General features: G+C 39.4%; 1 protein-coding gene across 22 annotated transcripts in view; it reads left to right on the forward strand.

Moving 5' to 3' along the window:
* The window catches only part of FMN1 (formin 1), a 438,849-nt gene that overhangs the window by 317,882 nt on the left and 108,627 nt on the right, over window positions 1-12,340 (forward strand). For 20 of the 22 annotated variants that reach the window (XR_013369929.1, XR_013369923.1, XR_013369924.1 and 17 more), the window contains one exon: window positions 8,601-8,693. The exons of 1 other annotated variant lie outside the window; for it this stretch is intronic. Coding sequence is in view for 12 of the 21 variants with exons in the window: in XM_077880465.1 (XP_077736591.1) it covers window positions 8,601-8,693 (93 nt within the window). In the remaining 9 variants the exon portion in view is untranslated. Of the gene's footprint in view, window positions 1-8,600; window positions 8,694-10,485; window positions 11,004-12,340 lie in introns of those variants that run through there. One more of the 22 variants, XM_077880469.1, reaches the window with a different exon arrangement.

Below are 12,340 nucleotides of genomic sequence, written 5' to 3' on the forward strand. Positions count from 1 at the left end.
TAAAGAGATATATTTTTCACGTACCTGTGTGTATATATGTCTGTGAATGTACGTGTGATACTGAAACCAAGTGCTATCTAGGTACTGAGATCTGTACTGCATGTGTATAAGACCTCCCTTTACTCATCTGGTAGTTTATTCATTTATTTAGCAAATACTCATTGAATATCTTCATGTGGGCTAGACATTATACATGCTGGGGATAGAATAGTATGCAAAATACACTCTCCCTAATAAGAGATGGCCAACCATGAAAATAATAATTACAAAGAAGTATACAGTGCTTAAGACTGTAACACACCTCATTAGTATAGAGTGAGGGGTTGAAAAGAAATACTGATGAAATGACCTTTGAGCTGAGATCAGAACAGTAACTAACCACTAGAGGTACTAGAGGCACTAGAGGTAAAGAAGAATGTCACTGGCGAAGGAACACACTGATGGTGCGAGGGAAGTGATCATGTTTGAGGAACTGGGAGAGGGCCATGTGGCTAGAGCACAGAGTGTGGCCAGGACAGTAGAGTGAGCCTGGGGAAGTAAGCAGGAGCCAGCCCATGCAGGGCCTTGGAAAGACCAATCTCTAGGAGTAATGGAAGCCGCTGGCAGGTTTAAGCAAGGGATTGGTATAATCAGATGTATATTTTATAAAGGGCACTGACTTCACTGTGGGGAAAAAATCAGAAGAAAGCAAGGGTACATGTGGAAAGACCAGGTAAGAAGGTACTCAGGCAGCCTGGTGGCAGGTGATGGATTCAAGAGCTCTTTTGGAGTTGAAATGATGGTCTAGACTTGTCACCTTGGGAGAGTCATTGTCCTAGTGATGGTTACTGCAGTGTTTACCTGCACCTGCATGAGATTTTCCAGAGGTAGAGAGCATAGCATGAGAGAAAAAGAAATGGTAGAGAACTTTTATGTTTAGTGGTTGGATATAGAAGAATGAGATGGCAAAGAAGATAGCATGGTCAGAGGTAGACGGAAATCCAGGAGCAGGGGCACAGGGCTAGGGGAAAAGTGTTTTAGGAAGGGCAGAAATTTGTTCAACGAAGTGGAATCCTGCTGGGCTGTGAACTAAAATGAGATTAAAAAGAAAATTAAGGGAATCCTTGAGTGGCTCAGTGGTTTAGCGCCTGCCTTTGGCCCAGGGTGTGATCCTGGAGTCCCGGGATCGAGTCCCACATCGGGCTCCCTGCATGGAGCCTGCTTCTCCCTCTGCCTGTGTCTCTGCCTCTCTCTCCTCTGTGTCTTTAATGAATAAATAAAATATTTAAAAAAAAAGAAAATTAAGAGGGCACTGTGCGTAGGATGGGTTCCTTGGGGACTTCAGAGCATTTTCTCAGTGTTATACTTGGGATGAAATGAATTTCAATGGGTCTGGAAGTGTTCAGTGAATAAGAAATAGAAAAAGTGAGCCTAAGCAATCTTTAAAAGATAATTTGGCTGTGAAAAGGATTAGGGTATTTATAACATAATATCTATTTACTAAACAAATACTAGGAATGTCAACTTAATTCAAAGAGTTTGTAGGGTGGTTGTTATTTTTCCCTTGTTACTGGAAATGCAAAGGGTAAAGCTGCATACAGTATGTTATCTCACTGGCCTTAGCAGTGTTTGAATATTTCAAACGGGTAAAGAATATTGCTGGTGGCATTTTACTGCTCAATATGCAAAGGGTTTTTCGTGTACATTTTGTTTCGTCCTTATGAAACTTTATACATCAAGAAACTTAGAAGTATTAAATAACTTTCCCACTTGATAAAGGGTATGGAAAATGAAGAAATAAATGTACCTTTAGATTAAGAGTAGTTCAAGGAAGACAATTTTTTGAAGTTTTGTTTGTTGGTATGTGTGTAGATACTACAGATAGATTAATATACATAAGCATTATACCACAAGAAAATACTGAAGCTTTTGTTTGAATTTTTTTAAGTTAGCAGATTCTTTAAGTATCTTGCTAGATTTGTCTTGACTCTATTTATTTAATGGATCTTTTATTTTGATAATGTTTATTGGTACCTTTTTTTTTAATTAATTTATTTTTTTTTTAATGATAGTCACAGAGAGAGAGAGAGAGAGAGAGAGGCAGAGACATAGGCAGAGGGAGAAGCAGGCTCCATGCACCGGGAGCCCGACGTGGGATTCGATCCCAGGTCTCCAGGATCGCACCCTGGGCCAAAGGCAGGCGCTAAACCGCTGCACCACCCAGGGATCCCTATTGGTACCTTTTAAAGACTAGTGTGTTTGATTTCTCAAATACGGGTTATAGTTCAAACTCATCTCCTACTTCAGTTTAATAAAGATAACTGTTGAAATGAAGACATAGTCACATCTAAGAATTGAAAAATCACTACATGCAAAAAAAAAAGGCACAAATAGGATATTCTTCACTTATCTGCTCATTATTGTTCCAGCTTAAGACTCAGTTTCTAATTAGCTTTTTTTTAGAATTGCCTTTATGAGATGTAATCACATTCTACCTAATTCATCCATTTAAAATGTAAAAACTAATGATTTTTGGGTGTATTCACAGAGTCACGCATCCATTACCACAATTTTAGAAAGTTTTCATTACTCCAAAAAGAAACCTCATCACCCCCTCAGCCTCTCCATCCTTTCCTCTCCCGGCCCTAGGCAACTGTGATCTACTTTGTGGCTCCTCTGATTTGCTTATTGTGGACATCTCCTATAAATGGAATTATACAATATGTAGTTCTTTGTGATGGGCTTCCTTCACTCAACATAATGTTCTAATCGGCTTTTAAGGCCTACACCCTGTATATGTACAGGCACAAAGCAGTGCTGGTGTGTGTCAGTCTGTCTGTGATCTACATTGTTCTGAAGTAACATTCAGACCCAGGTACCATGCATATAAGGCCTATGGTTTTACTCCTACTACTCAGTTGCTCAGCCAAATTTTTTGATCACTCTGGATACAGACTTTTTTCCTTTGGATGAATACAGTCACTAAAAGGAATGATTTAGGCATAATAGTTACATCAACTGGATTCCCAAACTAAGGGTAAAGAATCAAAGGTAAACACCTTTGATTACATATCTACAGGTTGTCCACACTGGGGTCATTAATGCACAGTTGTCTGATTCAAACCCAGAAATTTGGCTGTAGGGAGAAGATTTAGCAAAATGTGTCTAGCAGCCCCCTGTGGAGTAGGTCTAGGTCTCTTCTAGATTAGATTTTCTACTTCTCAAAAAAAAAAAAAAAAAAAAAAAAAAAGATTTTCTACTTCTCCCACCCCAGGATTTTCTCTGATACCACTTACCACTCACCATGCTTAGCCTTAAAATGCTCTCCCATATTTAGCATCAGAGCTCAGGAACATGAAATAGGCATTTTTTATTTCAAGCTTTTATCATTTGTGTTTGACTTAAATCAACTTGAAGCCTTCGTCTTCCTTCATGTAGCCTTAAAAAAAAAAAAAAGTGCAAAAAATAACCACAAAATAGTACACTGTCTTTTGGGCCTACTTTAATAGCCAGAGTTTTAAAATTCTTAATATTTTATCAGTTTTATTTTTTTTAAGATCTTATTTACTTATTCATGAGACACAGAGAGAGAGAGAGAGAGAGAGAGACAGGCAGAGGGAGAAGCAGGCTCCATCAGGGAGCCCGATATGGGACTCAATCCTGGGACCCCAGGATCATGCCCCGGGCCAACACAGGCACTTAACCGCTGAGCCACCCAGGCATCCCAATATTTTATCAGTGTTATATATAATTTTTCCCTTTCATATAAATCCCTCAATTTTAGCTGGCAAAAGGCTGGTTTTATTTTACTATTTTAACACATTGGATGTTGTGTCATTCACTAGCCATTCAGTTCAAGGCCAAGATCATGAAAAAGATCTGCATACATTTATTGTGCTAATGTTGTGATTTTGATTTCTGAATTTGCTTTTAGTTTCTTTTAATAAAAGTGTGTTTGGAGGTAGAAAACTAAAAGCTTTGTCTTTCTATGTGTGTGTGTTTCACAGGGGAAGCACTAGGGAAGGACACTATACTGCCCTGGTATTACTAAACAGAGACTCTAGAGTACAGGATATTAATGTGGAAGATAATGAGTCACATTGTTTGCATGCAGTTCAAATTACTAGAAACAAAAATTACCCTGTGCCCTACCCATGGACAAGATGTTGTTGGTGACCTATTTGCTACAATGTTTGAGGGCAGAGATTTTACTCTGGTTTTTTTTGTTTGTTTTGTTTTGTTTTGTTTTGTTTTGTTTTTTCACTGATAGATCCTCAGGTACCAAGTACACATTGTGGCACAGAGTTGGCACACACGGGGATATTGGATGAACTGGTGTATTTGTTGAGTGAATTCCTTGAGGAGAAACTCCTCAACCCGGCATTCTATGCCCTTTATATCTAACTCTGATTTGTATCTCTCAGGTAAACCCCATTGATAAAATTAAAAATTTGCTTAAGGGACACCTGGGTGGCTCAGCAGTTAAAGTGCCTGCCTTCAGCTTAGGGCGTGATCCTAGAATCCCGGGATCGAGTCCTGCATCAGGCTCGCTGCATGGAGCCTGCTTCTCCCTCTGCCTCTCTCTCTCTCTCTCTCTCTCTCTCTGTGTCTCTCATGAATCAATAAATAAAAATCTTTAAGTAAATAAATAAAAATTTGCTTAAGTCATAGCTCTGCATGTTTCTACGACAATCCTCCATAATGGTCCTTGAAGCTTGCAGCTTTTGGAAAGCATGGGCATCTTGTAAAACTGAGGGAAATGTAGAACTGGCACAGAGCCCTAGAGGGGGTGAGGTAGGAATTAGGTAAGCAGAGAAGAGAGGATTCTAGACTAAAAAAAGCAGAGTCTAGATAAATCTCTCCTTTCTTCTAAAAATGTATTCTGATTCCACTAAACCCACAGGTCCTTCAACTCAGAGGAACATGCTTCATGTTCTAGAAGATGCCCGTGTACATTTGAGCAATTAAACATGTCTTTGGTTTGATTAGTTGTACCTGGGCCAGGCCTCTATATTCTTGTAACCTACCCAGGCTTTTTAAGTGGCTCCATCAAACCTTATTCCTTATTCTTAGGTAACAAAAAAAGAGAGACAGAGAGAGAGAGACAGAGAGAGACAATCACCTATGACCTTAACAGTCTAATATCTGAAATTTTAAAACTTTCAAGTCCATATCTTTCCCTAAAATGCTTCACAAGCACTTAACTTTTCAATGAGTTAAAATAACTCTCTCAATTTAGTATCTGTTATTCCATTATGTTCTGGTTTTCAATATTTAATCTTTCTCACAATCACCATTTAGTAGCTAACTTCAGGAATCAATATATTTTTACTTTTGCCAAAAGTGTAATAGATAACGAACAAGAGAAATGTAGGGCGACTTTGGCTTTAAACATTGGAACTCCTGGCACAGACTGTGTCCCAGGCGACCTTGGTGGTCTAGGGATATTGAATACGCCCCCTCTGGCTGGACTATAAAAGACATTTGTGGATCTGTCAGTGACCTCTGTTCTTTGTTCATGGTCAGTCTCTGGTGTCATCATTAATTCATCTTCAGGTCTCCCATTTGTCTGCCAGAAAGCACCTCGGATAAGCCAAGTGAATGAGTGGGAGTGGGTGAGCTTGCCTGGCCACTGGACATGCCACTGGCCTGAGACTGTCAGAGGGTCGGTCAGAGGGCAGCCATCTGCTCTGATCACGTAAAGAAGTTTCGTTCTAACAGGCCACATGGGAGGCCAGGCCTCTCGGGGTGCAGTGAGACCCTCTGAGCACAGCAGAGATGCTGCTCCCATGCACGCTGGCTTCATTTCTGATTTCAGAACCGTGAGGCTCAGACATGTAGGGCTCTTGCTTCATACCTGCTTCATCTTTCTTGGCAGTTTCTTCAGTGAATCCTGACAGTGGGTGGTAGGACTTCAGCAGGAGAACAGAAAATATCACCCCTGTGTTTTAAACAGGAGATTTGCATGGGAAGGATGTTTCCCTAAATATGGTGTGCTGCATTTGTAGTCACTGATTCTCAGCCATGACTCCCTTGCCATCCTAGTTGTGGCGTGTTTTCTGGCCAATTTTACTAAACCACAAAAATAACAAATAATCTTTTTGAGGCCTCTTGCCAGTGCCAGCCATTGTGCAAACCATTTTATGTGCATTATCTCACTTGATTCTGATATCACATCAGTTAAGGGGGGAGTGTCCCCGTTTTGCAGAGAGAAACAAGCCACATCCCACCCAAGCCTGGATGGGACTTGATTCCACCACAATCCCTTTACCACACCACTCCATGACCTCACAAAATCTCATCTGTTTGATGGACCCTGTGGGCCCTGTCACCACAACCAGGATGAAGGGAGAGCCACAATGATCAATCTTTTTAATTCAGGTAGAAGTAGAGGTTTTGCTTTTGGTTTTGGGAAAACAACCTCTGCCTTTGGCTTTGCTTTGGCTAGGGAAAAGCGACTTTCAAGAAATTATTTTCCTAGGTTTAATTATGTCCTATTACCAAAGTATGGGCATGCCTTTACCATATATTATTTGTGTTTGTGAAGAACAGTTCTCTAAAAATGGAATTGTTGGAATTTGAATATAGTAAAAGCTACTATATTCAAGAAAGAATTTAAAAGATTTTCCCAATTTATAAGAAATTCCAGCTTTTTAAAAAATATGGCTGCCTGTGTTCTCAGAATCATAGCTGGATATCATCAGAAAAGTTCACGTGACCATGAAAGTTCATTGAAAAATGCCAATTCTTGAAAGCAGAACATCTTTAAAGTGTTTCTAATCAATCTCCTGCTAGAGGCAGAGGCAGAACGACCCAATCTGCAGGATCACCTTTGCTGCTTTGCTTGTGCCTTACACCATTAAGTAATAGAGGTCTTGAGAAGTCTTTGGAAGAGACTGAGCCCTTTCAAATCAGCTTGGAACAATCACAGTGTTTACAGAGTAGAGACTGGGACCCTTAGCAGACCTCTCCTAGAAAGGGAGGAGAGAGGGAAAAGAGGAGGAGGTCACACTAGACTCCCAGAAAGCCCACTCTGAGTCTGGGCCAACACTGCTAAATTTTTTTAACCTTCCTTCACATAAGAATGTAGTTTAGATGAGGAAATCATATAGTTTGGCCAGATATGCATGGAGCTCTCTGGAGAAGTTTGGAGACAAGTAAATGAAACCTGGATGAAGACTTCACAGGGATTAATATGAGTGCACAGATTAATATAATAAAAGGTAAAACATAAATACTATACAGAGGGGGATCCGTAGGTGGCTCAGTGGTTTAGCGCCTGCCTTCGGCCTGGGGCGTGATCCTGGAGACCTGGAATTGAATCCCACGTCGGGCTCCCTGCATGGAGCCTGCTTCTCCCTCTGCCTATGTCTCTGCCTCTTTCTCTCTCTGTGTCTATCATGAATAAATAAACTTAAAAAAATAAAACAAATACTATACAGAAGGTACTAGAGATATTTGAAGAATGCAAAAACTTTGGATTGGAAAGGGCTTTGTGGTGGTGGAAGCATGTCAAAGAGACTTTTTAGGATGAGTGGGACTTTGTCAAATGCTGGTAAGTATGGATGAGAGGCAAACAGAATGGGCAGAGAACCACATGCAGATGTAGAACTGGGAATGTTGGCTGATGTAATTTGGAGACATTGCAGAATTTTGGTTTGGTTGGTCAAATATATGTGGGAAGTAGAGCTGAAAGGTAGAAATAACCTAAATGGCCTTTCCATAATGGAAAGGACCTAGAGTTTGAATTTAATTAGCAAAGAGCACCCATTCATGGTTTTATCTTGTCTTGTATCTTCCGTACTTTGGTTTTAGTGAACGATTTTGCCTTGTAATTCACACGGACCAAAGAAGTTGTAACAAGCCTCAGAGTTCACCCTTGATCTCCCCTCTCTTAAGGCAGCAAAAAGATCATACTTTCCACTATTCCCCATCTCAGTAAATGATACTTCCAGCCATTCCCACTGTGTTGGTGAACTTTGGGTTAGGATGGTTTCCATATTACCAAATCAGAACTATCTGATTTGAGGGGGCATGGTTGTCATAAAACCAATCTATTATAAGTGACATATTATATATTAGAAATTCTATCTGAGGTAAATCACATGTAAAACAATTTCACATGTGTTAGGGGAGTATTCGTGGGAAGGCTGGGTGAATGGGAAGTGTGAAGAGAGAGATACAGTCCTACCTGAATTAGGCTTGCTCCTCCTGCTGGGATGTGGGATGCCTAGAAATTTCTGCAAAATCTATTCAAGCTCTGTTTCTGAAGTATGAATCCAAAGAGGATCAGGGCCTTTAAATTGCTAGGAATTCAGTAGTTTTTGCCTCTTCATTTTTGAGAACCCAAAAACCTACTACTTTTCCTTTCCCAAGTTAGAGGTCTTTCTGCAACTCTAAAATGAAAGTCAAAGGTGGTATATTTCTTTGTTCCTGAAGAAAGGTATGGAATGAGCTAACCTTTTTTGTCTGTTGTGTTGTTTCTGTTTTTTTTTCCCCCGGAATTTTGACAGTGACTGATAAGGATTTCGCGCAATTAATACCGAAGAACATAGCACAGAGCACAAGCTCCACAAATAACATATTCTTAAGGAAATCTAATTCCAAACTTTTCTTCACAGCAAGTGAGAAACAAATGATCATAGTATGCAAGGAATCACCAAAGGAGTATCTCCAGCCTTTCAAGGACAAACTAGAAGAGTTCTTCCAGAAAGGTAGGGAACTGCATCAGGTGTGCATACATGAAACTCTGAAATATCCGCCATTCCAGCTTACTATGTAAAACAAAAATAAGTGTGGGGCATGAACTTGCAGTTATAAAATAAATAAATCATAGGAATGTATTGTATAGCATGGTGACTACAGTTAATAATACTGTATTGTATATTTGAAAGTTGAGAAGAGAGTAGATCTTAAAAGTTTGCATCATAAGAAAAAAATGTTGTAACCATATGTGGTGATGGATATTAACTAGACTTCTTGTGATGATCATTTTGCAATATACACATAAATGGTTGTGTTGTACATCTGAAACTAATATGTTATATGTCAATTATATCAATAAAAAAAGCATAAGGTAGTTAGAGGGAGCTTTTGTCTTTGCTAGGAGGTCAGAGGAAATACATGTAGGAACCTTTGGAGATGTATTAACATGCTCTTTCTACTTATTAATAAGGCCACATAATATCTCATCATCAACAAAAGACCATTTCAGCAGGGGGAATCCATAAAGTATGGCCAAACCACCTTGGGAATTGGCAGGAAAATTCTCAGTCCATGAGTCAGAGGAACTCCATTCCAGCTGTTCCTTTGGTGCAGAGATCACTGCCCCCCTCATCCTTAATGATGGCTTGTTTGTGTTGAAGCAGAAGTCAGGAGTCCTCTCTTTACTGCTGAACCTCATATATGATGGAAGCAATGTCATCAGATAAAATGCCATCTTAAGAGCAGTGATACTACTTACCTTTATGTGTTATGTGACTAAAATTAGGTGTGCTGTATATGTGATTTATCAAAATAGATGTATTTGCTTCAGGATTATGCCAGATAAATATAACCTAAATGGCCTGAAGAAAAAGCAGGAAGGATTTCCTTTTGCTGACCCCCAATCAATAATTTCTGCTTTTGGCATTTGTAGAATTAACTTGAAATTAAGTTCATATGTGCTTAGATTCTGTTTTAATTTTTGTTATTGTTCTATATCTGGATAGTTCTGCACTGTATATAGGTAGGTTTTATCAGCCTGTGTACTATAATGGCTTTATCCTCCTTTCTCTTTAAACCAGCTAGCAAGAAATAAAAGATAAAAAATAAAAAATAAACCAGCTAGCATCTTCAAACTTATGTAGTGAATCTTAATTTTGGTTGTTGTTGTTGGAAAAAGAAGAAGTACAAATAGATTTAGAACCTTGAAAATCTTCAGTGCCTTGCAAAAAGGAATTTGCAAATCACTGTTTGGGGTTACGTGTTTGCTTCTCTGTTAGGTTTCTCAAGAAACTTCTGGTCTGTTCTGAAAGAGGAAACCGAGTTGAGGCAAACTGGACCTTATGTCAGCGAGGGTGTGGCCACAGTAAAATCTTCTAGAAATACCCTACAGCAGTGATTCTCAATCCTTGCTGTACACTAGAATCCACTGGGGGAGATCTTTTTAAGCATTTGATATCCAGGCCAAACTCCAGACTTCCTATCAGCATCTCCAGGGGTGTGACCAGGCATTAGCATTATTGATTTGCTTCCCAGGTGATTCCAGTATGCAGTGCAGATTGAGAACTTATGTTGTCCAGCTTAGGTCACCATTCAGTGTATCTTCAAAGATGTTTATTCAGGGGTGCCTGGCTGGCTCAGTCAGTGGAGCACGACTTACTCTCAGGGTTGTGAGTTCAAGCCCCATGTTGGAGCTCTCCATGGAGCCTACTTAAATTTAAAAAAAAAAAAAAAAAAAAAAAAAAGGAACGGTGTTTATTCAAGAGACTGCTATATCTCAGGCACTCCTTCTTCCTGTCTCAGGGACTGTCTCACTGGGAAAAGATCTCCAACTGAATAAAGGAGTCAGTTCTCCCTGAACCAACCTAGTGAAAGATGGGAAAGGATGTTAGAAATAACCTCAACTCATGCTTCAAACAAAAACAGCTAAAGCAAAGCACAAAAAGAATTTAAAGGAAAGCTATCACTTACACAGAACTTTAAAATATAAAAATAAAATGTAATATTATTGGAAGCTTAGACATTCCTAATATTGTGTGGTGGAAAGAGCCACTATTGAAATAGCCTGTTACCATCATCTTATTACTTAACTGAGTTGGTAAAAAATCAGTCTAGAATTGTACTGTCCAATATAAATGGCAGGCAGTAGCCACATGATGCTATTGAGCAGTTGAAATGTGGCTGATCCAATATGAGATGTACTCTAAGTGTAAAACACACAGCAGATTTTGAAGACTAGGTGTGAAAAAACACAAAATATTTCTGACTTTTTAATATTGATTATGCAATAAAATGATATATTGAATATATTAGGTTTTAAAATAAAGTATTATTGGGGATCCCTGGGTGGCTCAGCAGTTTGGTGCCTGCCTTCGGCCCAGGGAGTGATCCTGCGGACTGGGGATGGAGTTCCACATCAGGCTTCCCACATGGAGCCTGCTTCTCCTCTGTGTCTCTGCCTCTCTCTTTCTCTCTCTCTCTGTGTCTCTCATGAATAAATAAATAAAGTCTTTAAAAAAATGAATAAAATAAAATAAGGTATTATTATTAATTTACCTGTTTCTTTTAGTTTTTAAGTATGGCTACTAGAAAATTTAAAATGGCAGCTCACCATTTATTTCTATTAGCAATATTAGTCTAGACACATGGTCGCTTGGCCTTTCTTATCTCATTCCTTTTCTCCACTCATTCTCATCTCATTCCATTCCTACACTCCCCTCTTCATGTTCTTGCTCAGCTTAAAGCCTAGGTTACTGGAATGGAATTTCTGGAGCTAGCCCTCCCCACTTTTGCTCTGGTCCTGGCTGTTGTTCGGCTAACAGGTAGGGGTGGATACCACTTCATCAAGCTGTTCCTCTGTGGTTTGATGGGTGGGGGTTTGCCATTTTGCAGAATATACAAATGGAATGTCTCTTGGCTGCTATGGAACTCTAAACAGTAGTATCTTTTTTATGTAGATGTCTTACTGAGGAAAGGATTTTCCTTCCACCATAAATATGCACTATCTCCCTTGGATAATCAAATTTTTATGGCAATTATACAGTTTTAAGTATAGTATCTCATCTAAATATGCCATTCATTGTAAGAAACATCATTATTACAAGTACTACTAAGAAAGAAAAATTGCTGGCAATTAAGCCACAATATGTCATAGATCATAAGATGCACCCCCCAAAAGCAGGTGCTAAAATATGAAAATCCCATCAAATTGGAAGTTGATATAATATGCTACCATAATGAGGCATATAGAATCAAGGAGGGGAGTGCCTAACACTTCCATGTAACTCAGGGAAGATTTTCAACAAAGGAGATGTTTTTATTCAGTTTTGACAAAAAAAAAAAAATTAATGCCAAGATACTGATAATGATGGCAGTGACAGCAGATCAGTGGATGGTAGCTCACATTTGCAGTGTACTGCTGTACCCCCAGACACTCTGGGGAGAAGATCTTTCTTGTTTAGTCCTCATGACAACCCTCTGGAATCAGCACTATTATCAACCTGTTGTGTGGACGAGGACATTGCAGATTAGGAATTCTCAGCAGACAGGTTAGGGGCATTCCAGGCAGAGGAAAACACTGCAAATCTCAGGATAAAAGACATGAAGTATTTGGAGAATGGCAAGAGACTTGGTGTGGCTAGATCACAGGGCATATGGG

Source organism: Canis aureus, chromosome 32, assembly GCF_053574225.1.
Source record: "Canis aureus isolate CA01 chromosome 32, VMU_Caureus_v.1.0, whole genome shotgun sequence".
In the NCBI taxonomy this organism is placed as follows: Eukaryota; Metazoa; Chordata; class Mammalia; order Carnivora; family Canidae; genus Canis; species Canis aureus.